Source organism: Accipiter gentilis, chromosome 2, assembly GCF_929443795.1.
Source record: "Accipiter gentilis chromosome 2, bAccGen1.1, whole genome shotgun sequence".
In the NCBI taxonomy this organism is placed as follows: Eukaryota; Metazoa; Chordata; class Aves; order Accipitriformes; family Accipitridae; genus Astur; species Astur gentilis.
In genome coordinates, this window is record NC_064881.1 from 31,811,353 (window position 1) to 31,839,332 (window position 27,980).

The following is a 27,980-nucleotide window of genomic DNA, read 5'->3' on the forward strand; positions in this document are numbered from 1 at the left end:
TACGCCTTTTGCCACAAGTCTGGGGACCGTATGTTTGTTAAGGTACCTCCAGAGTTCCAGCCAGACAGCCACAAAGCTGTAGGCATCTAAAAGTTGTAAACTAATTAATTAGAGCAATCTTAAAATCAGATAATCATATATGAAGTACTCAACCTTGACTTCTGTGAAATTAAGTAAATGCCCAAATGTGTATTAAGATTTTCCATAATAAAAATACTTCCATATTGGATTTGTGTATAATACTGCCATTAGTCTAAAAAGGGTGGGAAGACAGATGACATGAAATCTACACCAAAGGTAGTTGAAAAGTCCATTCATAAAACTTTTATTCCACTTACATCAACTTAATACACATGTTCTGAACAGTTATGCTTGGATTGTTCATGAAAATTTCATAAGACATTAAACAAAGCTAGCCATCATCTCAAGTTATTTCCCTGTTAACTATTTTTACAGCACATGCATGTTAGGCAAGTATCAAAAAAAAAAAATCACAAAAGCAAAAAACCTAAAAAAGTTAAATACATGGGTTTTTGTTTTACTGCTGTGCTCGATATACAGTGTCATTATGGATATCAAGCAATTCATTTTTTACTGCATCTTTACTTGTACATTTGTTCTTAGGTTGCTTAAACCATTTAAATACAAATAAAATGTGTAGCAAAAATAATGAAAGCAACAGCAGGTAACTTTACAAATAATGGAATGTGAACCGTTTCTCTGTCCTTCTCTAGAGAAAGTTGACTGGGTTATCAAACTGTCTTAAGGAACACTTCAGCTGCAATCAAAGATGTACACTTGATTGGTATATTCCACAGATTTCACATGTTGACTTGACATGCAATATCTATGGGACATCAGTTTATTCACAGCCATGCGTGGTCCAGCTTGAATATTCATGCTAACTACACCTGTGGCTGCAACTGATTATCCCTTTTTTCCATCGTGACAGACCAATATGCAAGCAGTCATATTTGCTTGACATAGAAAGCTGTTTTAACACTGGCCTTGTGGGAAGCCACAATGTACCAAAAGTACTATGCCAAACATGTAAAACTTGTATAAAAATTTCACAACCCTATATTGGCCACCTCAGATGAAAACAGATAAATTCCCCAAATGTTAACTGGCTCTATTCCCCTAATATTAAACAAAACCACATGGGAAATATAGAAATCCAAATAGAAGTAACATAAACCTGTCAAATCGTAAACAAAAACTATTTGTGGGACAGCATGGATGACAAATGGTCTACTGTGTAAATTTCAGAATGAGGCAGACGGAAGTTGGAAGGCTGGTTAATTCTCCCCTCCTTCTCCTGCTTCGGCTTCATCTCCTTGGGTATCCGATGTCCACAACTGGTTGGGAAAGAAAACAGAGTAAAAGATGTAAGATATTAACATTTATGACTAATAATTAATACAGAATTATTAGAAAGAAAGCCTACTTCTTAAATAATAACTTTGTAAGAGGTCCTACTAAGCACCATGGAAAAAAAAAAGCACACATTAACACGAATATTTTTCTTGGCTATTACAAAATGGAAATCTAATCGTAGGTGACCTGACCCTATGCTGCATTTAATGAGGAAGTTCATGAATAGTCAAAACCAAAGTCTCATATCCACAAGGTTCACTAAAATACAATTACAAGCAGGCAGGAATCAGAGCTACAAAAAAAGATACGACAATCAGGAACTAATACTTGTTTCCTGTGGATTTGCACCTCCTCCTCAAGTGAGCTTCATGCATCTTTCCAAAGGAAGAGTTTCAGTAAAGGTCTCTCTCCACAACCAACATCATAGTGAATGCTACCTTTTCTCCAGAACAGGCATCTGAAGGTTTTTTTTGGATTTTTTTTTTTAAAAAACCAAAAGCATTTCACCGAAATCTCTATCCCTTGGCTCTATTCAGTCAATCGTGCCCTGATTTGCAACTTTTGGAACACAGAGCTTCCAAACTTGGAGGGCATGGCAAGGATGGAAGAAAATCAGGCTAAACATGCAGCATGCAGAAAATCTTATTTTCAGCTCCATAAAATCATACTAAGGAGCCATATATCAAGATTAAGTACCAACTAAGGAAACTAAGCATCAGTTCCAGAGCAACACCCAGGACAAAGAAATTATTTTGTGAACCAAGTATTTTGCCACGCTGGCTGATTCCAAACTATTACCAGCCCAGTATGATTTGTAATCTCTCACTTTATGGAGTTATAGCAGCATTAACCGAATCCTTCACGCTCTATAGCGTAAGGTAGTAAAACCTAAGAACAACTAATTCTCTACCTACAGTGTTATACCACTAAGGTCTCACAAGATGCTTTAAAAATAAAAAATAAAAAAAAAAATCCATCATCAGAAACATTTTATCCTTTCCAGGAGTACAAGACAATAGAGAAACCTGCGCAAGAACAGTAGCCTTGTTCTTGCTCTGAATACACAATATCTGCAGTAAATGTTCCTTGCTGAAGGCATTAAGCAACAAGTTATTTTACTGAAGACAATTATTATACTACTACATTAGTCTCAATTTCAGTGCTATTCCTATAAGGAACAGTTAGTAAGAACAGTTTTATCAGAATTTTATCAGAGGCTTCTATCCTAAATCCTCACCTTTAGATTATCTACAGATATGTACATATACATACCTTTTAATGTAATGAATAAAGGGCCTGACTGCTATGAAAGGAGGATTACCAAATGAGAGCACAGTTTAACAAATCTGCTGGGGAAAAAAACCCTTAGGGGGAAGCAATGCTTTTTTTTTTAATCAAAGAAAACAAAAGTGTTTCATAACAGAGCAAAGAAAGATTTATCTAGCAATCCCAGTAAAACAGATTTTGACTGGATATGTTAAACAACCCTCTGAACAGTTCTCTGCCTTCAGTCCCTGCTGAGAATGAATACAGACTCTTTTTCAGCCATATAAGACTCAACGTAAAAAGAACCAACAACTGAGGAAACTCCTCCTGCATGTAGCTGATCAACATGCTGAATCACTGTCAAAAGCCTACCTCACAGACTGTAACAGACTTGCATAACTAGCAAAACAGAACTTTTTCATGTTTATGAAATTCATTGCAGTCTTTCCCAGTCACATATACATCAAAAGTTATTTTCTACCTCAAGACCTTGTGGACAAACATGGAATCAATCCACCTGTACAGGTCATGCCAAGCATTTAAGGCAAGACATATCATTCATTCAAGAGTATGGAAACCTGCAGCTGTCCACAGCTTTCTCCCTTATAACAGAAAGCTCACATCAATCAGCAGGCCTAGTACTGTTAATTCCCACACTATGGTAGCTCAATCCGAGTTTTGTTCTTGTATGAAAAAATTTGCTTTCCAACTGCTATGACAAGCTTGACATTATTTTTACTGGGAAGCTAGCAATTAAAGTCAGCTTCTATTCTCTATTTCAATACCACTCATTCAGAGGACAGCTCTTGAGCAATCTCACTCAAGGGGACAGTACACACAGACATTGAGAGCGATGCCAACCCTGTATCTGTCTCCATTACAGAGGTTGAGAAATCTCTTCCATTTGTTTTGTAAGCAACAGCTGGAACAATCACAAGTAGTTTTTTCAGTAGTGTTAAGTTGCCATTCTAGTGGAAAAAGTTCCAAGGAACAGGGAAATAAAGTGTTAGAAATAAAAGCAGAAGATACAGCAACTCCAATTTTATGCAGCTGTACAGCTTTACTTCTAGTTATGTTAAAAGAAGTCCAGCTATTTTGTAAAGGTCTCTGATATCAGATGCACAGAATGTGAACAAGGATTACACCCGGTGACAAGAGGTGCTTCTTATTTTTTCAGTCCTTTCTTGCAGCTCTTTCTCCACCCCAAAGAATGGTGTGAACTATGCCATTAATTACACTATAGTATGTTTGCTTACATTTACTGTTTCATTTGCTTTTGATGTTTATCTTTGCCAGTTTTAAAGTTCAAAGTAGGTTAAACACCCCCTCCCCCCCCCCCAAGATAAAGATTTTGATTACTCTGACAGAACAACACAATCTTGATCCATAACTTTTACCACAGAGGCTGAGTCCAAGGAAAAAAAAGACTTAAGACTGTTGTTTTACAACTGCCTTGGAAATAGCTTGGCTAGCACCGATTCCAATTTTGGTTTTTACCAAAATTAAAACCAAACAAAAAAACCCCCAAACAACAGGTCCTTAAATGGACTTGTTAGCTTTGTTTGTGGTTTTCATGTAGGATCTATTCGTTGCACACACAAGCACACAGAATAAGCTATATGAAATTTGACGTAAGTTTTGAAGAGGCAACTGCGACTGTATCCTCAAATGCTGATTAACAAGAGGTAATAGCTTTGCTAATCACAGTCCAAACTACATCGCTTAAACATGCTAAATTCCTTCAATAAAAAACACCTGAAAAATTTGGTCAATTTGTCACCTGTCAGAAAACCATGTTAATTAGCATGCAGACAAAAAAAGACTAGGCAGGAGAAAAAGATGTAGCTTAGAAACATGATGTACCGTAATCTCATCTGTAAGTAAATGACAGACAGGGCTCCACAGCTAAGAATGAACAGGACAACTCTGAGTGCCACAAAGACCAATCCTGTTATCAACAATATGCAAACTTTAATGATACTCACTGTCAAGTTGTCTCTCAGTAACTGCATTATTAGCGTGCTGTCTTTGTATGACTCTTCGCTTAATGTATCAAGTTCAGCAATTGCTTCATCAAAAGCCTAGTGTTATAAAAACAAACAACTCCATTGGCTATGCAACAAAAGGTTATGCAAATAATTTACATGGAATTTTCACCCCCCTTAGACTTACCGTTTTTGCAAGGGAACAGGCTTTCTCCGGGGAATTGAGGATCTCATAATAAAACACGGAGAAATTCAGAGCCAGGCCTAATCTGATAGGATGTGTTGGCTGCATCTCCTTTTTACTGATTTCAAAAGCTTCTTGATATGCTTGTTGTGATTGCTCCACTATCCCTTTGGGGAAAAAACAAACACACAAAAACCACAACAAGTAAGTAATTCACATACTGTATTCAGACGTACAATCAGGACTGTGTTCACGCTTGCATGAACAAAGTATGTTAAGAGTGAAAGCCTGTGAATGAACACTTTACCTAACAAGTCACCATTTCATGAAGATCTTGCTTAATTACATTTTTAAATTATTAAAAAACCAGGAAGTTGTCATTGACCAAATCACAGGTTTGAGACTCTCCCTGTCACACTGTGACTACTTGTATTTACAAAGGTTTGCAGTAGTTTTGTAGCACTTAAGGAATATAAACCCCACCACTTATATGAAAAGGTACAAAATTGAAGTTTTAACTACACACAGATTTGAAATAGTACCACAGCTTCAATGTCTTTAAACATTACAAAGCATTACAGATCTACATTTTAGTCACAGAAAACACTGATGACCTTTGCCTACCATGCTGAACCCTTTCAGTACCAGTCATCTGTGAATTTCCATTCAAATTGGTTGGCAAAGATAGCGTGGCATACCTCAACCCAAAGTAAATATATATTTTTAAAAGCTTCCAACAATTCCATTTCCAACGCAGATATGGAAAGCATTTTTACCAAACTTACAGGTTTTAGTACCTATAAACCTTGAAGTAAGGGAGGAAAATTAACAATTGGGCTCTTTTTTAAGAGATTAATCTTTTGCCATTCTCTTAATTGGATCAATTGTACAAGTTATAAATGCTTGGAGGAAAAAACCCCAACTGTATTGTGTATACTAAGGCTGAAGAGCTCAACAGTTTCCATTCTCACTGAACGCACTTGAACTTATGAGCAGACTACGCCGGCACAAGTCAGAGATCATGGCCCAGCGCAACCCACAAGCTGGACTATGCCCTTGATGACTGCAGGAGGCAAGAGACAGCTAGACACTGAGCACAAAGGGACCATTGTTCCTGCACTCTCCAAGACTGTTAATAGCATCTGAGAAAAAGGTGGGCAGGAAGTCATTCAATTCAGATGCAAAAGCACTCCAATCCTAACATTTCTGGATCTCATCAGAAATGCATCCAGCATGATCTCTGCAAGAGCCGCCAGTCACATGTATTAAAAAATAAAGGAATTTTAGGCTAAGGGCTCAAAAACACATCAGTATTTAAGTCAGAAGTACTCAAAGTCTGAGAATGACTGAATACCAATATTCAGGATGTCTACGTAATCTCTATTTGTTCACCTTTATGTATTCACAAAAACTAAAGCATCATATTGTCCTCTTCAACACAGAAGAGGGACATATTGTCCTCTTCAACACGGAAGAGGGAGGACACTTGCTATGCAATTATTCAACACTTTGTCCTCTCTACACTCATCACTAATAATGGAGTGCTTCGGAAAAATCAGACAACTGCTGTAACACCTTGAAAGCGATTAGAAATTGGTACATTATAGTTGAGAAGAAACAGGTTTACTCTAAGTTAAATTTAGAAATAGTGAGAAGTGTTTTACTCTTCTCATAATGGAAAAGCCTTAGAAAATGGCACTGTTTATGAAAAGCAAAACAAGCAGCATGAAAAACAAGTAACTTTAGGGAATGAAGCTGAGCATTTTATTATCATTTTTCTTTAACATAAATAACTTTTAAAAAAAAGCATATTTTTTCTCCTTATTTGAGAAAACACAGTTACCTTTTGAGCAGTGATTCGGGGAACTTAGTGCAAAATTTGATGTATTCTATTAATTTTTAAATCAGTCACCCAGTATAAAAGAGTTGCAAGATTTTTAACCTTGAATTCTTTTGAAAGTATTGTACAGTTCCAAAGTTCAAGGCTAAAATAGTAGGTACCTGCTTGACATTCCTGTCCGCTAGACTGCCGTAAGAAAACCCCGGTCGATAAAATAAACGATCTGGTTTATGAAGATAAAAACCCAGTTCCTAGAGTTGGGAGCTTTATGCTGTTGCTGTATTTACTGCAAAAGGCTGGAAGACTACTGCCCAACTAAATGGACATTATTTCCTAAACAGTAATTATCAACTGCTCTTTTTCAAGGTCACAGACAGCATACAGGAAAAGCCTGTGAGATGAAACGCTTAGGGAGGGGAAAAAAACCCCAACCCACCAAACAAAGAAACAAACCAAACAAATCTTAAGTTTAGGAGCCATAGCAACTATGAGCTAGATGGGCTTTCAAAAAATTTTCTTCACCTGGAAACTCACTAAAAACTGCTCAGCCAGAAGACTGGGTTAAATAAAAATGAACTTCAAAACCACATTAAACAAAGATTTTCACAATCTAATTTTAGAGCCTGCAACTTAATCCTCAACAGAAAAATAAACTTTGGGACTCAAAATATTGTACCTTCTATGCATGTGAATAGAGATTACTAAAAGGAAAATATAATCACTCTGTACAGTAACAGATCTGAAGTACTGGTTACACATGCAATTCTGCAGTCACCAAGACTGGTTCAGTTTGCATGCAGTAAGCATCAGAAGTCAAAACAAGGCCTATTATACTAAGTCTTAGTATCTTTATGCAACTCCCTGTTATCCAGCATGCTGGGGAAACTGGGCTACCCTGTGTAATGTGGATATAACACATATGCCACAAAGCTAAAGCAGACACATCTATCTCCTATTCTAAGTCTGTTTCACCTCAATCTAGTTTCAGGGAAGTCGCGCAGACATCTTTCTGTATGATACTGGGGGAGCTTATTAGCTTGAGGGCAGCACAAGGCCTCAGGGGCACCACACATTCAGCAGCACTGCAAGGAACCTAGCAAGCCCTACAAAAGGGCAGAGTGCTACTGAGCATCAGCCACACAGCTGAACAGTTTTCCAATAATCCCCGAGGGTCCCCCAGGTCCATGCATTCAGATTGTATGCATGCTCCCAAGCATCCCATATTTCTCTAGTCTGAGTGCAGGCTAAACTGAGTCTGCAAGAAAACAGATCAGGGCTAGCAGAAGTTACCAGATTGGGCTCTGTGCAGAAGTGCACTGCTCTTCAGGGCACCTGCCACCAGTCCTAAACGGGCTCCAGGAAAGGGCTTAGCACTGTTTGCAATGAGCTGTATCTAAACATAACGTATTGTTCCGAGTTGAATGTGACTCTGCACGGAGTCTGCATGTTGTTAGGGTGTCTCTTCAACTACAGCAGGTAAGCCACCTAATATATTAAAGTGCCTTATAGTAACTTTTCTAACTAAAGTTAGGTGAAGGCAACTTACAATTATGACAAGCTGCTTATATGAAGACACAAGAAACTTGAGGAAACAAACAACATTTGGAGATTAAACTACCATGGTTATGGAAGAAATTTTCCTAACAGTAAGATTAGTTTTATTAATCCTTTTTTTCTCCAGGTGGTTTCTAGTCTCTTTGCTCACTGAACCTATGCAGACTTTTTGTATTCTGTAGAAATGCAGGAGAAACAGCACGAATAAGACTTCATAAAGCTACAAGACTTTGTTCCCCTACAAAGAGGGAAAAAACCAATATTCAGCCAGGCAGAAGATGATAAACCTGTACTTCAGTGATAAACCAGATGCACACATGCATAAGTTGGAGCCGATTTCAAGATTTCATGACTGAACATCTGTTCCCTGCTTCAAACAGCAGAGGTACATGGGAACTTTCATAATGCATTTGAAAGCCAATGATCTATGATTTTTCTTCAGAAAACAGGAAGCCTATTACTAAAGAAATTTACATCCAGATCAGAATTATTCTAAAATTAGTCATGGCAACACCCCACCAAAAGCAAGCTAATTTGACAGTATTTAGCCATAAGCTGACATACAATACCTTTCTTGTCATCTCCAGCAGCAACCTCAGCCAAGTAACGGTAGTAGTCTCCCTTCATTTTCAAATAGAAAACTTTACTTTCTGCTTGCGAAGCATTAGGGATCAAGAACTTTTCCAACAGAGACTAAAACAGAAACAAAGAACATAGTGTTTTGAACATACATACTTTTACAGTGCACTGAACCAACAATTCAATTATATTCCAATCTATTTCAAAGTCAAGACAGCTTTACTTTTTTGACCATTATCTTCACATCCTATATAGCATATTCAGCTAAGGAGAATGTGTTCTGGATCACAATTCTAGGCACAAAAAGGAATGCTGCATGCTGTGACTTCGATGGGGAGAAGGCAGCTGTGTTAATTTAGCAGATGAGTCTTGTATGACCAAAGAAAGGGTTTCTATAAGCCATTATACAGTACCCTGACAAAAATAAGGTAATCAAAAGAGTCCAGGCAGAGGGTATACAACGGAAGAAAGTCTGCATCCGCAGAAGATAATAAAAGGATCTGAAGTATCAGCTGCCAAATCAGGCAATAAGCAAGCCTTGTTAATCTAGCTGCCATTAACTGGAATGCTGTACTGGCACCGCCAGCAAGAAACTGCAAGGTGAACCTGGATTCTTGCATCTCCAGACAGCTGACAATCTGACAGTCAGCTCTGTAGCACTGAAAAGGATCCTCTATTTGACTACGTGCTGCCCTAGCAGGTGTTTCCTATATCTTCCAAAGCAAAGGTAGCTCTCTGGAGTCACTCCACCAAATCCTCCCTGTAGGCTCCCAGTCAAGACCAGGTTTTTCTAGATCATTCTAACTGCTTATTAAATTAACATAGCAAGTTCCCAGCTGAGGCAGTCATGTAATTTAGCAAAAGTTCTTTATGATGAAAAGAAAAGGAAAAAAGAAAATCACTATCTCCAACACATTTAGTCAAATTAAGGTACAAGCTTGTCAAACTTCCTGATATTGAGTGCTTAAAGTCAGACTTTGAAAGAAAAGCCAGTTATTTAAAAGCCAGAAAATGTACAGAAGTGCTCTTGAATAATCAGAATTAAATCAGAAGCTGTTACACATACTTGCTAAGGCTACATAGCAAACAATTTTTTAAAAGAGGTTTTAGTAAGAATTTTTGGGTGTCTTTTTTGCCCCTGTAAATTAGATGACTGACATTTCAGTTTTGCTCCACTGTTTTTAGCTCATATTTCAAATGACACCACAGAAATGGACAACCTAATTCAGTTCCAACCCACAGAATGATGGCTGCTTTACAGTAGTTTCCTCTAGACAGCACCCTGCAGGTTAAATGACTATCTTACACAACGTATTCCAGCCATACCGTGAATATGCTAGGCTGTAACCACCATACTGCGACACAGGCACCTGTGATACCCACTCTGCTTAACAGGCCAACTGACAAAGCTACAAAAAACTGTAATTCACAGAAAGAGCAAGAAGAGTAAACAAGTTTGGTTTTGTTGGTTTTTAATTAAAGTACTGCTAATTAATTTATGTAAATCATGACTGTTTACCCTGTAGACTCAAACTTGTGTGAAACCCCTCAAAACAAAGTGACCTATTATGGCAGCTCTCTCTTATTTGTATCTCAGCAGATAGGGTAATGAAGAAGTCCAGCTGACAGAAACTGAAGTCAGACAAGGTTCAGCTATGTTTATGCTCCAATGAGATAAAAACCTGTTAGTGGATTTTCTTTATTGGTTTCAACATAATGGAAGATATTTATTCAATCATCTTTAATATTAGATATTTTCAGTATTGTAGGGGTTGGCATAAAATATTCATTTTACAACCATGCAGGGAGACATCAAAAAATACTGCCTATCCTTGCTTCCCATCTGAATGACAGCAGACACAATCCTTTGGCAACAACTGGAACACAACACAAGCAAGTTGGCAGCAGAAGTATTTTTATGGAGCCAGTCAAATGGGCTGCTGAGCTGCCTCATGCCAAGGGCACCCTTCTGGAGGGCATACTACTATGCAAGGAGAAGGGTTCAGAGCCACCTCTGCTCATGTGGCTGGAATGAAGCAGAAGGCCATAAGGTATATGGGTCACACACTTCAGCTTTCTGTAACTACTTACATGCTCTGTTCTCACCATTGGAGAACGTCAAGATTCACAGCTATGACATTTTTCATGAGTGCCAACAAACTCCAACTTCAATGACAACTGAAGGTTACCAGGCTCCTTATTAGTTTTTCTCTGTAGGACTGCAATTAAGTCAGGTGTGTCAGTCTGCACCTACCCTTCTGGCACCATGAGGAGTTGCCCTCCTTCTGTACCCTCCATTAATTGGTCAGACCAAAACATTTTCAGTGATTCTAGAAGCAGAAATTATTCATCATCTGTATAGAAGGCTGTTTGATTAAAAAGTACAGGTCTGCTTACTCCCATAGCAGCAACCAAACTTCCAGGCTTAAACTTCACTTAGGTCACAAATGAGGTAAAGTTGTTTGCAAACACCTCATTGAATGGCTGAATTGCACCAGCAGACAGAGAAGAGGAAAGATTACCAATTGAGAAAGTCTTCCTAATCAGATACATACTATTAGGGCAACAGCAGTTCGGACAGTGCATAAACCCTGTATTGAAAAAGTTTTAAACCCATGTTGAATTTAAAGAGTGATGAACTAAGAAAATCCCCTTGAACAGCTACTCATAGAATACAGCCTATGCAAAAAGGCTCTGATTCCAAGACTGCACTGGTAGCTTGCTCATATCTGGATGAAAGACTCTATTCTACACAAACAACATGTAGGACTGGTAGGCCACATATCTTTGGGAGAATTTTATTAATGCCAAATACTTCATAAACAGCAACAACCAAACCTGAAAGCAGATTAACATTTAAAAGCTAGCATGTGAAACTACTGAAAGGACATCTCTCCGCTATTATTTATCTAGTACTATATATTCAGTTTCTCCAGTTTGTACCAGTCTTTTTATTTCACAATTATTATTATTTTTTTTACTGGCATGAGTAAACACAGAACACTCCTTTAAAGTTAGTCTGAAGAGTCAGAGTACACTGTTTTATCCTAGAAAGTGGCTGGGAAAGCCACAGTCTGCATGGCGGTGGTGTGGCTACAGAAATCCATACAGATGAGACTAATAAAACTACTGACCTTTTAGATTTCAATTACAGAAGATAACATAAAAAGTTAGGTATAACCAATCTAACACTTTGTTATCTGCTAACACATCTGCTTATGGGGAATCCTGTTTATCTTTTTTTTTTTTTTTTAAATAGCTTTAACTGCAAGGCTTTTCTGGAGGATAGAAATTTTTTCCACAGGGAGGAATATCTTGATATTTAAGTCCTGTTGAGGGGTTCTGTTTGTCCAAAGCAGAAGAAACAGGAACAAGAACTGTTTCAGTAGCACCACCAATATATGCCTACCTTCTCTCTCCTTTACCAGCTGATATGACAATGTTTATCAGTATAGAGCTGATCACCGTATGGGCCACTGAAATGCTAACAGCTAGTCCAGAATGGGCCAATTAGCTGTTCTGTAATTACCAAGTTTGTTAGGTGATCCACATCATTGCAATGCATACAACACCCTGACAACTGAAGTCCATACAGCACAGGTATATTATAGCTACATGGTATGTAGCTAAGCCTTCGTTCTCATTCATGACACTCCTGCTATCGTGTGAAATTCCCATCCAGTTTTGACATATGCTATAACTCCATGGGCAGTTAATAACAGTGCCTCAATCAGAATATGGTAAACAGCTTTTTATACAAAACCAAAACACTACTCCCTGCCCCCTAAACCCCATAACTGCTCAGCTGTAATTGTCAGAGGTTTTAATTTGACAGCAAGAATCTAACTGCTGTGAAACAAACCACAGCATTGTAGCCAATTAGGCAGATGCAGCAGCATCTTAGAGCACTTTTCAGCCCAAACCTGTAACAGCTTGTACAAGTGCTTCTAATACTTTTCATAGCAAAGTCATACACAGTCTTTCCAGAAAGACTTAATGGAAAATTATTAAGTTTTTTAAAAAAATAAACAAGCATGCATGTACTAAATTTGAATATCAACTCTTACTAATATGCTGGCCGTTAAAAGATCAGGCTTCAACACTTCATGTCTGCAATTGTGATTATAACTAAGTTAACAGCTTTCTGGTACTCCAGACTGGGAGAGACACCACATGCGAACTCAGGAGATGTCAGCTATGCTCACACATACCATAGATAAGAAATCTCATGAATTTGGTACATTCCGCCACCCCCAGCAAGTATGCACTAGAGAATAGTCTTTGTCTCCAAAGACATAACAGAGGCTGCATGCACACAACTTTATTATTCTACTGGTGAACTTCAATCCTGGCTTATTTTAAACACTGAACAGGAAAGAGATTCGCTTTCTTCATTCTTACACATGTTCTTTTGCCAGAGCAAGACACAGTCAACAGATGACAACATCAAGCACATTGCATTTTGAGCCCATTTTGATGAAGGCCCTATGGACTTGTTCCTGTGGTTTTGTAAGACAAAGTCTGAAAGGTAAGACTTATCAGACTCAGCTAGGGGTGCGAAGGAAGCATAACAAGTAGTAATTCTGTGTAACAAAAAACCCCTAACACCCAACCCTTTACAAAGTCTGCCTGCTTCTTACTGCAAGTAGACATGCTTCAGTTTGTCAAGTCGTGGTAAGAACTTTAGTTGAAGACAGGAAGCCAACCCACAGACTTGAATAGTCCTTTCCTGACACTTGAAGCCTAAAACTACCCTTCTTTTAAAAGCATTTGCTTACATCTTTGGCAAATGACTTGTGTGGGCCAGAAGACTATTCCCAAATTCATCATAAGAGAATTAAAATCAATGCCTCAGTTCTGTGTTGTTGCTTATAGTTCTGTGCATATTTCCCTTTATTAAAGGTTTGGTCTCAGTACATGTTATTGCCTGGGAACTTTAGATAATTATTAATGCACATGAGGATTGCATCAACAGCTCAATTTTCTATTTAAGATATTTCCCTCCTGACAAACAGGAGAATAAGAATAAAATCACCAGTTTCTAGAAAAATATAGTTGTAAATGAGCAGGTAATATACAATTAAAGTACTGAGAACAAGAAACTTTGTTTTTAAGTACCAAAAATTAATTATTAAGATACATTGTTAAGTAAAAGCTCTAGAACTATTGGAGAAACAAAAAGATACTGCTCTCGCACAAAGGAACCAAGCTGCAGAATGGCAAAAATCCAAAAGGATACACTGATAAACATTAGGTAATTTAAACAGTACCAGCTTTGCTCAGAGCTAACAAGGCAGGCCTTTTGTTTTCTTGCAGTATCAAAAGACACCTGACATAGTTATGACTTTATTTCTTGTTTTGAAGATAAATTACACAGGAATATTAGCTGAACTTTAATTCACACATCATCCATCTGTGGTATATGGCAGAGGGATGAAGAAGACATGGAAGAACTCTTTGTTTTTTAAATTCATGGAAGACGCGAAACAGTGTATTTTTTTTTAAGCTCAGCCTGAAACCTATTTCACACTAACTGACAATGGCCTACTATTTTCATGTTGCAAACAGCATGCCACTATCTTTTTCCATGACATTATAAGAACACAGAAAGGATTGTACTGGCTGACAGGACTCTTCTGTCTACTAAACTACCTGCAACACTGCCCAAAAGAGGATGCCATTAGAAAAATACATAAAGGAAGCAAGAAAACATCATGCTTCCCTTAGCCTCCATCAATGCCTAAGGATTTCGTGAGTCAGATGTGGTTTCTCTGAATATAGTAACCTTCAACAGGCTTCTTGTCCACATTCCACACATTACTCCCCTTACACCAACATAACTTTAATACCCACAATACACTATGGAGAAGAAGCTGCAGATACCCAACTAACTGGACATGAGAAAGCATTACTTTCATCATAAATCTACTCAGTTTCATAAAAAAAAAAAAAAAAAAATTTAGTTTATAAAAGCACTGGTGCTCAAGTTTGCATTTCTTTTAGAAGACTACCAGATAACTTCTGAGTATTTGAAGAGTTTCAGTACCATTTCCAAACAGGAATCAAAAGCCACCGCTGCACTTTCACACCATCCAGGTAGCTATTTACTTTGTTCCCTACAAAGGAAAAGGTGAGCAGGGAAGGAGGGAAAGAAAAATAAGAAAGATGTGATGGATATTAAGGGACATCCAGCTGAAGCACTGTTAGAACAAGCAATAAAATTACCACCTACTGAATCTTAAGATTCAGCTTTCCAGATACATCAAGATACACTTACTACGTGCAACCCCAGAGAGTACCAAGCTCCTCTTGTGTTCCAATGCTGCTAAGGCAACAACCCTTCCTCTGTGGCAAAACTATCCAGACTACTGTTACAATGTTGACTTGCTATATTCTGACTACCTGCGCAGCTGCTCATGAGTATTTGGAAGAATTACACATATAAAGTATCAGCGGTACTTAGGTAGACATTCAAAATACTGATTCAGATCAGTGGTTTTGGTATGCACTTTTGTGGAAAGGGCTACATGTACCTAGTTTCAAATGGAAACCACTAACCAACCAGCACAGCAACTGTAGCACACTTCTGTTTAGCTATTCCTTTACAGACTTATATTTTGATGACAAAGTTACTAAAGTAGGCCACCTGTGTTGGTCAAGTTCAAGACACCTATCATTTCCACAAAAAGCTAGCAAGTGATTTTCTATGCATGTGTTTTCTGCCTCAGCACCACAGTTAGGAAAGTTACTTGGGCTATAAAACAACACATGCAATTAGCTCCGCTGCACAGATTGGCACAGACACTACAAAGGGTTTAACCAAACCATTTGTGGCCAGTAGAAATTTTATTTACAAATGTCTACTTGAATTGTTGAAGGAAAATGACAAATATTTGTATTTTTAAGGGGAATATTTTTAGACAATCCCTTCCCAAACCCAGGCTGTTTTGAGACAGGCTTATTCTGCTGCTTCTGATCTTCTGATTACAGTTCTACCCAGAGCTCAGGATAAGGACTCTGCAACTGCTGCCTCACGGGTGACCTCCAACCCTCTTGGGGTAAAACCAAAAGGACTGTTCTGCTGTCAGCCTTCTACTCCAGCCAAAAGCAAAGCCTCTTTTTTTAAAGTTAGCTACAGATTTCTATCTACTCATTTGCTCACTAGAACAGGAATACAAGAAAATCTGTCAGATACTAGTGGCTGCTGTGGCATTGGAGATTATCTCTGGTAAAACATCTGCTGAAATGGAGGAAATGAGGCCTGAGTAATAAGATAGTAACTGAAAAAAGAACTAAAGGACTAATGGAGAAAAGGGAATCCTGTGTAACAGGAAGAATGGCAAGAAGTTTTAGCTTATGCAAAAAAATACTACTAAAACGGTCTAAATGTGTTTCTTTACAAAAGAGAACAAAAGCAGTATCACATATGGGCAGGTGGAGGAAAAAAAATGGAAGTAGGACACTCTGAAAAATCATCTTCATGCTGACATGTATGCTGGGAGATAGAACCAAGTCAGTAAGAAGTAGGTGTATGCACTAAAACACCTACAGGGTGCTTAGAGGAAAGATATGGCATGTACAGATGGACACACCACCAGTCTGCATAAAAAGAAAAGGATGGGAACTAAGGCAATGAGGAGCAGCATCTCAGTTCACACTTTTACAGTCATACACATAGCTCTCCTTGCAGATCTACCCTCCCCAGCTTAGACTATCATGCCCTTTACTAGCTTGTTCCTTCTACCACTTTGCTTTCCAATTAGTATTTATGGCAAGGGAAGCAAACGCGCTTAATATCAGGATGTACTCCTTGAGATTATTTAAAAGACTTTTAAAGTCTTTCATGCCAGTCATTACAGGTTTTTACCAAAGTATGCCTAACACATGACAGTAAAGGAACCAAATTCTGAAGCATAGGCAAAACCACCTCTCAGTAACCAGCTCTGAGAAAACTCATATGAAAGGCAGCAGCCAGTAAGACACTTAATAGAAAAATAGTTAGGATTAAAGTATTTAATTTGTTGAGGCATTGCTATAGACATTAATACACAAAACAGTCTCCACTGAGGATCAAAACCAATATGCAATTTTTTACCTGTTTTGGGGTTTTTTTTGCATCACCTCATTAATTTATTTCTTTAATATTGGGGACTTGCAACAAAAAAAAGAATGGTGCCAAATGCATCAATCATTATTCTCTGAAGAAACAGAACAACTTCTGAGAAACTTGAGATAATACAAAATGGAAGCCAACTGAGTTGGATGTGAATTTCTGCTAGACAGGTAAGTCTAAGCTATAGCTATTGTGGCTGTATTCCAAACCTGAACACGTTGTAGCTGTCTTAAGACTCTACAGTTTTGGTCTCTAAAGAAATGCTGTTAAAAACCCCCCATTAATTTTTATCCTTGATAAGAAACAGAAGTAGGAACCATTTATCTTTAGCAGCTTACACTGTGAGCAGATCTGAAACCTTCTGAAGCAGACTATTTATCCATTAGGAGTTCATAATAGCATACACTGTTAATAACAGCATTTTATTAGCAAAAATGCCATTTTAGCGATGTAAGTGTACTCTGCACTAGGAAAATCTGATCAGCTAGAGATCAGATTCCCGTTGTTAGATATTTTGTTACCTGCATAATCTCAAAAGGTAACAATATCCAGAAAAAACCCCCACCAACCCACAACTGCTCTCCACCTCATTTGAGCTGCAGTAAATCTGATTTAAAAAAACATAATTTACTGTTCATCTCAGCAGCAGCATGTCTTATTATTAATTCTCAGTAGAAGAGGCATTACCAATCTTCTGTCAGATTTCAAGTAAAATAGGCAACTACACAAGAGCTGACATTAAGTAAAAAACAAGTTCAAGAAATAATTGCAATCTTAATGCTCTTGAATCAACTTTAATAGCACAGGCTTTCTCAAACTATTTCAAAATGGCAGTCAACTACTGCCTGAATGGACAACCAACTTCAGGTTCCGAGCCAGGAGCCGCTGTGTCTGCCTACAGTAAAGAACAAGTAAAGTGTTTTCAGAACCTGCTTCAGAAACATGTACTTCTGTCAAGTGCATAGTAACAAGACAGAAGTTTCCAGATAAAACCAGAGATTGTGTGGCATCTGCTTATACAGAGATAATGAACTAACTCTGCTCATATTCTAAATTTTTTATCTCTATCACGTAACAGCTTTCACAGGCACAGTAAAAGCTGGTATCTTAATGCAAGGTTTCTACTCTCAGCCTTCTAAGTAACCAACCAGTGAAACAAACACACTTAGCAGCTTCACAAAATTACAAGTACACGCAATGAAGTTCTTGCTTCAACAGCATGGAAGGAGGAGAGTACCTGTCACAGCTGACTAAACTGATTAACTTACTTTATTTTGCTGCTTAGAACTGCATTATCAGCAGTAAGTGCATAAAGTACTTGGAACACTGAAGATTGTTGTCAAATGAAGCAAGCTGTTACTTGGGATGTTTTTGAACAGTGTAAGCACTATGTACTTTCTTTTTTTAAATCAAAGCCAATTAGTAAGCATTAATGCCAAGTGAAATTAATGCAGCAGTTATAGTAAAGATTTGGTTATAGTAAAGATTTGTTCTACTTCCAATAAATGCAAGAGGATATAGATACATGTATATATGTGTATACACACATGTGAATAGCTAATATAAGTATCAGAGGTAACTGCATGTTTAAATATTTTTTTGCATTTATGGAGAGCACTGTAGCTGATTTTATGATAAATGGGTGTATTAAAAACATGTATCAACATTATAGATGCACTTCTTGCTAAGATTAATAAGTACTAGCTCACCTTTGCTCCTGCAGCCCAACCACCAGTAAATTACTTATATATGCTGGAATCTAAAATCCTTTCAAACACGAGCTGAAGTTTCATGCATTTACAAACAATTACATGAACAATGTAGCATAAATAAAAACCAACATAAGTCATCTCATATTTGAACTGATCCATGAATGATGTTTTAATTCTCCAAGATTCAACAGCTTTTCAACTGATTTGCTTTAAAAAAAAATAAAGCAAATTGCTCTAGTTTAGGCAGTGCTTTCACTGCAGGAAAAAAAGAAAAAGAAAAAACCCAAACAAACGAAAAACCCAACAACCAAAAATAAAGAAGAAAAAAAAAAACCTGAAGGGGTGTAGCTACAACCAGGGAAGTGATTAAAGGATTAACAAAGTGAAATCATGAGGTTGATGCAAATTGCCTCAGTCTTCTACCGTCAATATGTGAGCAATTATACCAGCCAAACCCTAACTGAAAAAGCTAGGCTTGGAGAGTTAATCAAAAGCTTAAATTATAACCATCGTGGGAAGTTACTAAACCCTGGCTACATTTTGCTCTGTGATATATATATAAGCTCATTCAGAGAAGCATTTGTGAACCAGAGGTGCTCACATATTTTCACATATGCCACTAGCACATTACCAATTACCATCTTTTAATATAAATTTTAACAACTTGCGATGACAACTTGAGTTCTGTGTCAAGGTTTGGGCTCCACAGTACAAGAGAAACATGGATATATATACTGAAATGAGTCCAGCGGAGGCCACCAGCATGACTACAGGGCTGGAGCACGTGATGTACAAGGCAAGGCTGAGAGAGCTGGGTTTCTTCAACCTGAAGAAGAGAAGACCAGCAGATCTTACTGCTGTGTACAACTGCCTAGAGAAGATGGAGCTAGACTCTTCCTGGAGGTCTACTATGAAATGATAAGAGGCAGCAGAAATGTTGGAAGATGAGAAGTTCTGATTACACACAAGGATTTATTTTTTTTTCTTTTAACCCTAAGTATGACCAAATGACAGGCTGTCCAGAGAGGTTGTGGAATCTCTGTCCTTGAAGATATTCAAAATTTGAATGACAAGGCCTTGAGCAATGTGATCTAACTGGATATGTTCTGAGCAGAGTTGAATTAAATTACCCCCCTTCCAACCTAAATTATTCAATCAAAACAAATAATAAGGACTAAGTTTTCCAAAATAAAGATTTTAGGCACCTAACTCCTAGACTTCAACAAATGAACCACCCCCCTTCTGTGATCGACATTCTGCAAATAGAAGCTTCTACAAACGCCTCCCCTTCTTTTCCAAAAACATCAAATAAGGGACACAGCTCTCAAAGACAGAAACAAAGTGCAGTCAAAAATAAAAAAATTAAGCAAGCCTGAAGAAGTCATAGAACTGAAGGTAGCAATTGTCAGTCAGAACACCCAATTTTTTGTTAGTAACAGGTATCTTCATAGCATAGAAGGTTGTATGGTATAATCAGTCACGCAAGCTTATAAGCAATCTACTCATCTGCTTGTTAGCACCATTGTAATTTAGCTGTGCTCTTTGACCATCAGGAGCACACGCTAAGCATAAAACAGTTGACTTTAAAAAACAAAACAAATGAAAAACCCCAACCCAAACACCTGTGCATGTCAAAAAGCATATGGCTTCCTATAGGAGAGAGGACTAAATTTCCTAATCCTGTCATTAAGAATTAGTGCAGAAACCGGTTTTATAGATGTTAACATAGTAACCTATTAGACGGTTGCAGGCAACTAGAAAATAGTCCCACAGTAATTTGAGTATTATGGCAATAGGCATTAATTCTGTGGCATGTTCTTTAAAAAGCCATTTAGATGCATTCTGTGTGGAATTACATTCCCTTCCCCCAGTGAACTGCAGCCCCATGACAGGTTACTAAACCTTCTCCTACTCCCCCCCGCCAAACCAACATACATATGAAAGAATCGCAGACCTAAAGTCACTTACTTGAGATTTAACTGCACTGTCTCTTCTCACAATTACTTCTAAAAAGTGAAGCATCCATAACAAGTGCAAAGAAATCTAAATAGTGTAAGCACACAAAGACTACCATTTTATGCTTCTGAGCATGAAGTTAGGAAGAAGTAACATGCTGAAGAAAGCAAACAATTCATCTTATTGAGAGGGTCCTAACAGCACCATTAACCTGCAGCTTTTCTGGTAGGGAGGGAGTGGGGAAAAAGTGCTGTGTAGCACCTCTGTGCAACAGTAACTCCAGAACACTGAAGGGCAGCCAAGGTTTCAGGAAGCTCTCTAGACCTTAAGGGGAACAACCAAAAGGGAAAAGAAACAGTGAAACAGAATACTTGAGCACTGCAAGGAAAGAGATTTACTTAAGCTGTGACTGTGGGGGAACTTGGGGGAGGAAGAGACATAACCTCGAAGACTAGGCGTGGGGGAAGAACATGGGACCTGTCACTGGTACACTTTGGAAGACATGCAGGGGACTATTGCTGTGTGTGCCAGCCTAGGGAAGAGAGTGTAACTGTCTAGAAATACATTCATACTAAAGTGAAGATAGCCAGTTGTGTTTTAAATTATTAATTTACATTAGCTCATGTCAGAGACTGCCTGAAAACTCCTAGTAGTTTAGAGCTCCTGAGAACTTCTAACATGCAAGCAGTATCAGATGTTAGCTACTTATTCAAAGACCTCTCCATACATCCTTCTCTATACTTCAGAATCCTCATTAGCTGAAAAATGCATCTTACTACAGATTTAATTTGAACCCCTTCAGTTACAGCTCTGTTTCCCATTGACTGCAAAAAGCATTTTGAAGAACACCCACACCTGTTGGATTAATAACAATTTTTATTATGGAAATTACAAATAAAATATCTTTATACTGGTGTTTTAGACATACTGGTGTTTTAGACAGACCCTCCCTTCTACTATAGAAAGTGAAACAGGATGTGAAGCACACACTTAGCTAACATGAGGAAAAGTACTTAACAAAAAGCTTAATTTCCTGTATCAATAGGAAATTTCTGAGGCTGGAAATTTTCTATAATACTCAAGCACATTTAAGATGCTCAAGTACTGCAATGTACTTCCTCCCCTCCCCCATTATTCTTGAAGAATTTGGAAATTCAGTCTTTATTGTTACAGTGCAAGGAACTTGTACTCTATGGACAATGTATCACAATTATTTGCAGTTTATTAGCACTACCATACCAACTCCAAATTAGAGTCAGTTATGCTACACTTGAATATACTCCAATGTATATCTGACAGAATTGGTGCTGGACCAAGAAATTTTAGATGTCTCTTCTTTGTACAGCAGCACTCTAAGGCTGCAGCAAACAAGAGGATGAGTTCAGCTGTTTGTAGAGCTGTAGAGGTGGTAGTCCACAGCAGGTTCAAGTGAGGGAAGATTTAGGAAGTGGCAAGAACGTAGATGCTGGCTTTTCCTGCTGCAAGGTCAGTGTAAAGGAGAAAAATTAACAGTCAGACCTGACCACATAACTGCTAAAATTTTTATCAACGAGTCTAGTAAGTTATGAAGCAAGAAAAAAGTACAGTATTAATTGCTCTTACTCACTCCATAAGTTAGTGGAAGAGCTGGGAACAGAACCCAGGCACAGTTTAGTATACTCTGTGTCTACCGGATTAGAGGAGCTATTTCTTCCAACCCACTAGTAATTTGACTCCAACAAATGAGGGAAGAGAGCGAGAAGCTGCAGAGGAGCCAGCTTTGGCTACATTCTGCTAGTCACAAACACATTCTCTTAATTGGTTTCCTCCCTTCACCACTGAAGTTAGGACACCAGTCCCTTCCACACTCAGCTGTGATGTAACACCCCAGGGTATTAAATATTACTTAAGAGCCTAGCAGGCAATTGAAGACACAACAACAGCTCAAACAGATTCACAGTCTTAATAAAAGTTTCCGAGCTGCTTTTGTACTGTAGTTGATAAGGCTTGTGACTGAAAGCTTCAAGTTTGTTAACACTTCAGGTCTTATTAATGGCACACTTCACACCAACCAAGATTTGGTAAGCCTTGGTTTTCACTTCTGTGAACAATCATAGCCTAGGTTATGCTGTACAAAAATTACAAAGGACCTTCTGAAAAAAAACCCCAGCCTAGTTCTAGGCTTACACGTAGCATCGTGCAGACTCCTGTTCATAAAAACCAACTAAATATGTTACCACAATTCTTTTTTTTTTCTGTTAAAGCAAAGCATATGTCAAATAAAGCAATATGGTCAGCCATGCTTCTATGCGAATAAGAATGTATATGAACAGGATATTCCAACAAAGAAAACAAGAATATTTTTTAAATATAAATCTAATTCTTCAATGCAATCAGCAGTGCCAAAACTAGTGCATGTCATTTGAAAGCATTTTTAAAACCCATCCCTTGAATTAAAAAAAAAAAAATTTAAAAAAATATTGTTTTTTCTTTTTAAACCTAAGTCTAAAAAAGTAGTTTTATTATTCCTAATCACTGTCTAAGGCATTGTTTCTTCTGGACAGTAATTTTTCCTTAATCTACTAAGAAAAATTGCACCAGCAACACTAAAGATTAGTAAGACATTAGCTTCCTAAAAGTAATAACATGTCAAAGAATAATGATTTCTTTGGATAATGTATGTGTATCTCATTAAACACAAAGAGAGACTCAAGTCCTCTTACGAGATTTGGAAGATTTAACAAGATTCCCCACCTGTGTTCCCTCCTCCCAGATACTTCAGCTGCTGCAGCAAACTCAAAAGCTGGGGTTTTGATTTAGTTTTTGTATTTAGCATGTACAATAAAAGCTAGTTTCACCTCAATCTGGTCTCCATTATCAGCAAAAAATTGAATTGCAAACACCAAGTTCTTCTAAAAGGAGGTTTCTAAGCCAAATGACTTAATTAAAATGATTTCTTAAACCCAAACGTAGTTTACAAAAGAATTTCGGATCACTCTGAACTGAAAGCACCTACCCCTGAGGACTTTCCCATTAAAATCAATTAATTAATTTAAAAAAGAAATAACAAGAAATTTGAACACCAGATTTGGATCCTTATTTCCTTGGCTTAAATAGATGAGCCACCACTTAACACCACAAGAACTAGTAAATCAGTTCTTTCCTATGTGTAAGTTTGGCATTTCCATTTTCATAGTGGCAGTTTAAGAGTTATCCTTACACAAGATAACAAAACATACGAAACTGGGCGTGTTACAATAACCATGGAAGCCAGCCTAAACTGGAAGCCAAGACTCAGGAGTTACCCATGCTGACTTTTACACACCCTTGGAGAACCAGTCTTCTAGCAGCAATCACCACCCATGTCATTTAGTTATCTTACACAGCAAGCAAAATTTATGCTACTAATTGATCTTAGTTTTCATTTGACATCAGATCTTCAAGCACATACTTAGCTATTTAACACTTCCCTCATATCACATGTCATTCTGTCACCTCCAGGTACATGATCCCTCGTCACATATGGGATGACACACCAGCAGGGTCCACACTCCAGTGGACAATTCTGCTGCTGACAGTAACATCTACCTCACACGTGGTCACAGGTCACTGGACATCCATTATAATCGTGTGCTCGCTGAAGCACCACAGGCGTATGCAGTTTAAAAAAACCCTGACAATCCGGAATAAGCATTTGGAAGAGGTTTGGATTTCATAAGCCAGACTCCTAACGAAAATATAGGGTTGTTCGCAGGGTACATGCACATTTTAACACAACTACAAGCCACAGAAAATGCCTAACTTGAACACCCTTTCAGTTTGCTACTAAAAATTTTAAGTTTAAGAGGGTATCACAGCATTTCTACTGCCTCTTCCTGCAGACAATTTTCTGCATGGCTGAGTCATAACTAACATTACATCATCTTACCCAGGGAGGGGCACAATTTCCGTAGAGTAAGAACTACCTCTTACAACTAGAGCAGCATATTAAAGTAGCAGAAATCAGAGTGAACTAGGATACAAATACTGCACTGAGGGGGAATGGTGGAGGAGAAAACCCCAAACTAAACCTGTATCTAGTTCAGTCTCAGAGAAATATGTTGATTTTTCACAACTATTACTTTACATACAATAATGTTTAAACATGTCTCCAAATTCATTAGCATTCATAACTATGATGATTTGTATATAAATAATCGATACATTAGAAGGAAAGAAAAGTCACACATTTTTTAAACCTTGTCCTTCAGAAATAGCCTAGGAGACCACAGCTTTTACTGCCAGACTAGAAGTAGTCCCAGAAGGCCCAGCACCATTTACCCCATAACTCTAAGTAAAAACGGATCAACAGTTTCATTATTTCTCACCAGCACATCATTGCAGATGTCTCTTAGCTCAGTCTCAATTTTCTCTCTGTATTCTCGAGCCATCTGCTGTTTTTTCTCAGCGCCTTCCGTCTTTTGTTCAATACTTGAGACGACTCTCCAAGATGACCTACGGGCTCCTACAACATTTTTATAGGCAACAGAGAGAAGATTCCTCTCTTCGTTGGACAACTCAGCTCCTTGCTCAGTCACAGACTTCATGCAACTTGCCATGTCATCATATCTTTCAGCCTGCTCAGCCAGTTTGGCCTTCTGCACCAGCTCATTTTTATCCATGCTGATATTTCTAAAGAGGAAAAATAGTGAGGCATTATTTAGACATTGATCAAGGACAAAGGTGTTTTAAGCTCATATGTTCAGACCAACCATTCTCTAAGTAGTTTGGAACTGTAAGAGGTACAACTGAAATCCAGAACACAAGGCATACAAGCACTCAATGCTCAAACACACGGATACGTGGATTGAAGAGTTAAAGTCACTGATTCCTCCTGAGAAACTGTTAACTTTTAAAAGTATGTTATCATTTTAATAAATGCAAACAAAAGCATCCAAAGGTGAACTGAAAGCAAATCATTCCTATCTTATGCACATCAATGATCCTAATTCTTTGCCATCACTCTCTCATAAGACTATGTTCAAGCTGCAGCATCAACTGCATGCAATTATCAATACAACAAAATTGACCAAAAAAAATCCAATACTAAGTTTTTCACAGAAGACCAAATAAAGGCTAGACAAACAGTGCCAACTTTCTGTGCCTTGACAGAATCTTACAGTTACATGCAGAAAGACTTGGCATACAGATCTGCAAATCAAATCCCCCACTGGATATTACAAAGTCAGAATGCACCAGATATCTAAATTTCAAGGTGTACACCCTTCGACAACGTTAACTTCCTTTCCCAAAATGGGATACGCTAGATGTCCTGAGCCAGGTACTGCTGCTCAGCCTGAGAGGCTCTGCTTTCAGAGACAGAAGGAAATTTTACTATTTAAAAATATTACTTCAACATCAGTATTTGAGATAGCATGACCTGGCTGAGATGCTTCATAACCTGCATCTTATCAGCACTTAAAAAAAAAAATAAAAAAAAAATAAAAATCAAGCTCTGGTGAACAGGGGTTTCAAGTTTTTTTGTGGTTTGTTTATTTTTTTTTTTGGTACATCAGGAAAGATTACTCCTCCCTTACCCCCCACCCTTTTATGTATCTTGACTCAATCGTTTTTGAGGCCGTGGCAATGTGCTTTGGGATATACCATCCTTTAAAGTCTGACTAGATTACTAAAGCAAGAACCAATTTTGGTCATGTACGCTTTATGTGTTTCTGTACGTTCCATACACAAAAATCCAGCATCTTAGTCTATAGCCATTAACCGTTTTGTCATTTTGCGCGAAGTTACCGCAAACAATAGCGGCACTATCTTCCATTTAGGGATAAATTAATCAAGTTCTAACATTTCGGTCACCTGAAATGGAAAGTTTTAGTAGCTCCCACCCCCAACGCCGGGGCACAAACTCAGCGGCGGTTCCGCAGCGTTTGCGAACGCGCGCTGAAAACTTGACCGCGCCGCGAACGGCGGGGTTAAGGAGCCATTTTAAAGCAAGGTTTGGGCTACGGTTATTTACCACCCGGCGCGACCAGGGCCGAGAGTGGCTAAAACGCCGGCCCCGACGCCGGTCCACCGCGCTGCCCGCGGGCCGCTACGGCGGCATCCCTCCTCGGCGCCCAGGCCGCCCGTCCTTCCCGGCGGCCGAGGGCGACCGCCCGCAGGCGCGGCCAGGGCTGGGCGCTGGCCCGGGCGCTGCCCGCGGCTCCCCCGCACGCGAGGTGACAGCAGAAAATGGAGCGGCCCGGGGGAGGGGAGGAGCGGAGCGGGGCGGCGCGGCGCGGCCCCCCGGGGCGAGGAGGCACGCTCCCGGCCGCCCCTCCCCGCGCCGCGGCCGCCGCATCCGCCCGCCGCGGGGACACCGAGCCCCTCGCCGGCCGCCTTTGTCATGGCGGATGGGCGCCGGAGCCCGGCCCACTTCAGCGCGCGTTAATCCCGCTCACCTCCGCCCAGCGCCGGGGGCGGCGGCGGAGGAGGATGCCGCGTCCCCGCCCCGGCAGCGGCCGGACGAGGGGAAGCCCGCGGGCCCAGCCCCGGGGGACGGGGACGAGGGGGACGAGGGGGGGAAGAGGGGGCGGCGGCGGAGGAGGAGCCCCCTCCCGTCCCGGGGGAGCCGCCGCTACCGCCCGGACCCCTCGGCCGGGGCGGGGGGAGGAGGACGGGGGACGGATGGGTGGAGGCGGGGGGGGGGGAGGGGGGGGCGGGCGAGGGGAGGGGAGGGAAGCGAGCCCGACCGAGGGGCGGCCGCTGCGGCTCTTCCGCGCCCGGGCAGCGCTCCCGGCGGGAGACCACACCCAGCGGCAGCCGCCCGCGCCCCGCGCGCCGGCCCCCCGCCCGGCGGAGGCGGCGCCCCCCCCCCTTCCCCTCCCCTCCCCTCCCCACGCGCCCACGGGCGCGGGGTCGCCCCCGCCCGCCGCGCCACGGGCGGGGCCCTCACCTGCCGCCCCCTCCCCCGCCCCGCCGCCCCCGGCGGCTCTTCCTTTCCCTCCCCTCCCCCCCCTCCCGCCTCACCGGCGGGGAGGGGCAGCCGCGGCCTCACCTGCGCGGCCCCCGCCGCCCTCCGCAGCGGCCCCCGCGGGGAAGGCTGCTCCCGCCGCCCCGCTCCCTCCCCGCGGAGCCGCCCTGCCGCCGCCGTGCGAGGCCGGAGGGGGTGGGGGGTTGGGGAGGGAGGGCTCCGCGCTGCCCGCCGGCCGCCTCGCTCGGCCCCCCGGGGGGCCGGGGGGGGGGGGGGGCAGGGGGCAGGGTCCCGGGGCGGCCGCCCGGCGCGGGGGCCGGAGGCGGGGCGGCGCGGCGGGCCCCGTTACCTGTGCGCGGCGGGAGCGCGGCGGCGGGTGTCTCGGGGCGGGCGGCCGGCGCGGACTGTGCTTGTCTCGCGGCTCGCTGCGCTGCAGCCTCTCTCCCAGCGCCACACACGGCGTCTCCGCCAATCACCGCGCCGCAA

At 40.4% G+C, this 27,980-nt stretch overlaps 1 protein-coding gene across 1 annotated transcript; it reads right to left on the reverse strand.

Moving 5' to 3' along the window:
- Positions 1-298: 298 nt before the first annotated feature.
- YWHAZ (tyrosine 3-monooxygenase/tryptophan 5-monooxygenase activation protein zeta) lies at positions 299-27,975 on the reverse strand. Its single transcript, XM_049822313.1, has 6 exons — positions 27,844-27,975; positions 24,913-25,216; positions 8,776-8,899; positions 4,816-4,979; positions 4,629-4,724; positions 299-1,358 (listed from the first exon to the last, which is right to left on the reverse strand). Exons 2-6 carry the CDS (start codon positions 25,204-25,206, stop codon positions 1,299-1,301), a joined length of 738 nt encoding a protein of 245 aa, XP_049678270.1. The 5' UTR covers positions 25,207-25,216; positions 27,844-27,975; the 3' UTR covers positions 299-1,298.
- Positions 27,976-27,980: the final 5 nt, after the last annotated feature.

Bases quoted from the DNA above. Each gene is read 5' to 3' on its own strand.
- YWHAZ (XM_049822313.1), bottom strand. From the start codon at position 25,206: ATGGATAAAAATGAGCTGGTGCAGAAGGCCAAACTGGCTGAGCAGGCT. The intron at 4,980-8,775 runs GTATTGTATGTC...TTTTCCCCAAAG, and splicing joins TGCTGGAGATGACAAGAAAG to GGATAGTGGAGCAATCACAA. The intron at 4,725-4,815 runs GTAAGTCTAAGG...TTATAACACTAG, and splicing joins CCTGTTCCCTTGCAAAAACG to GCTTTTGATGAAGCAATTGC.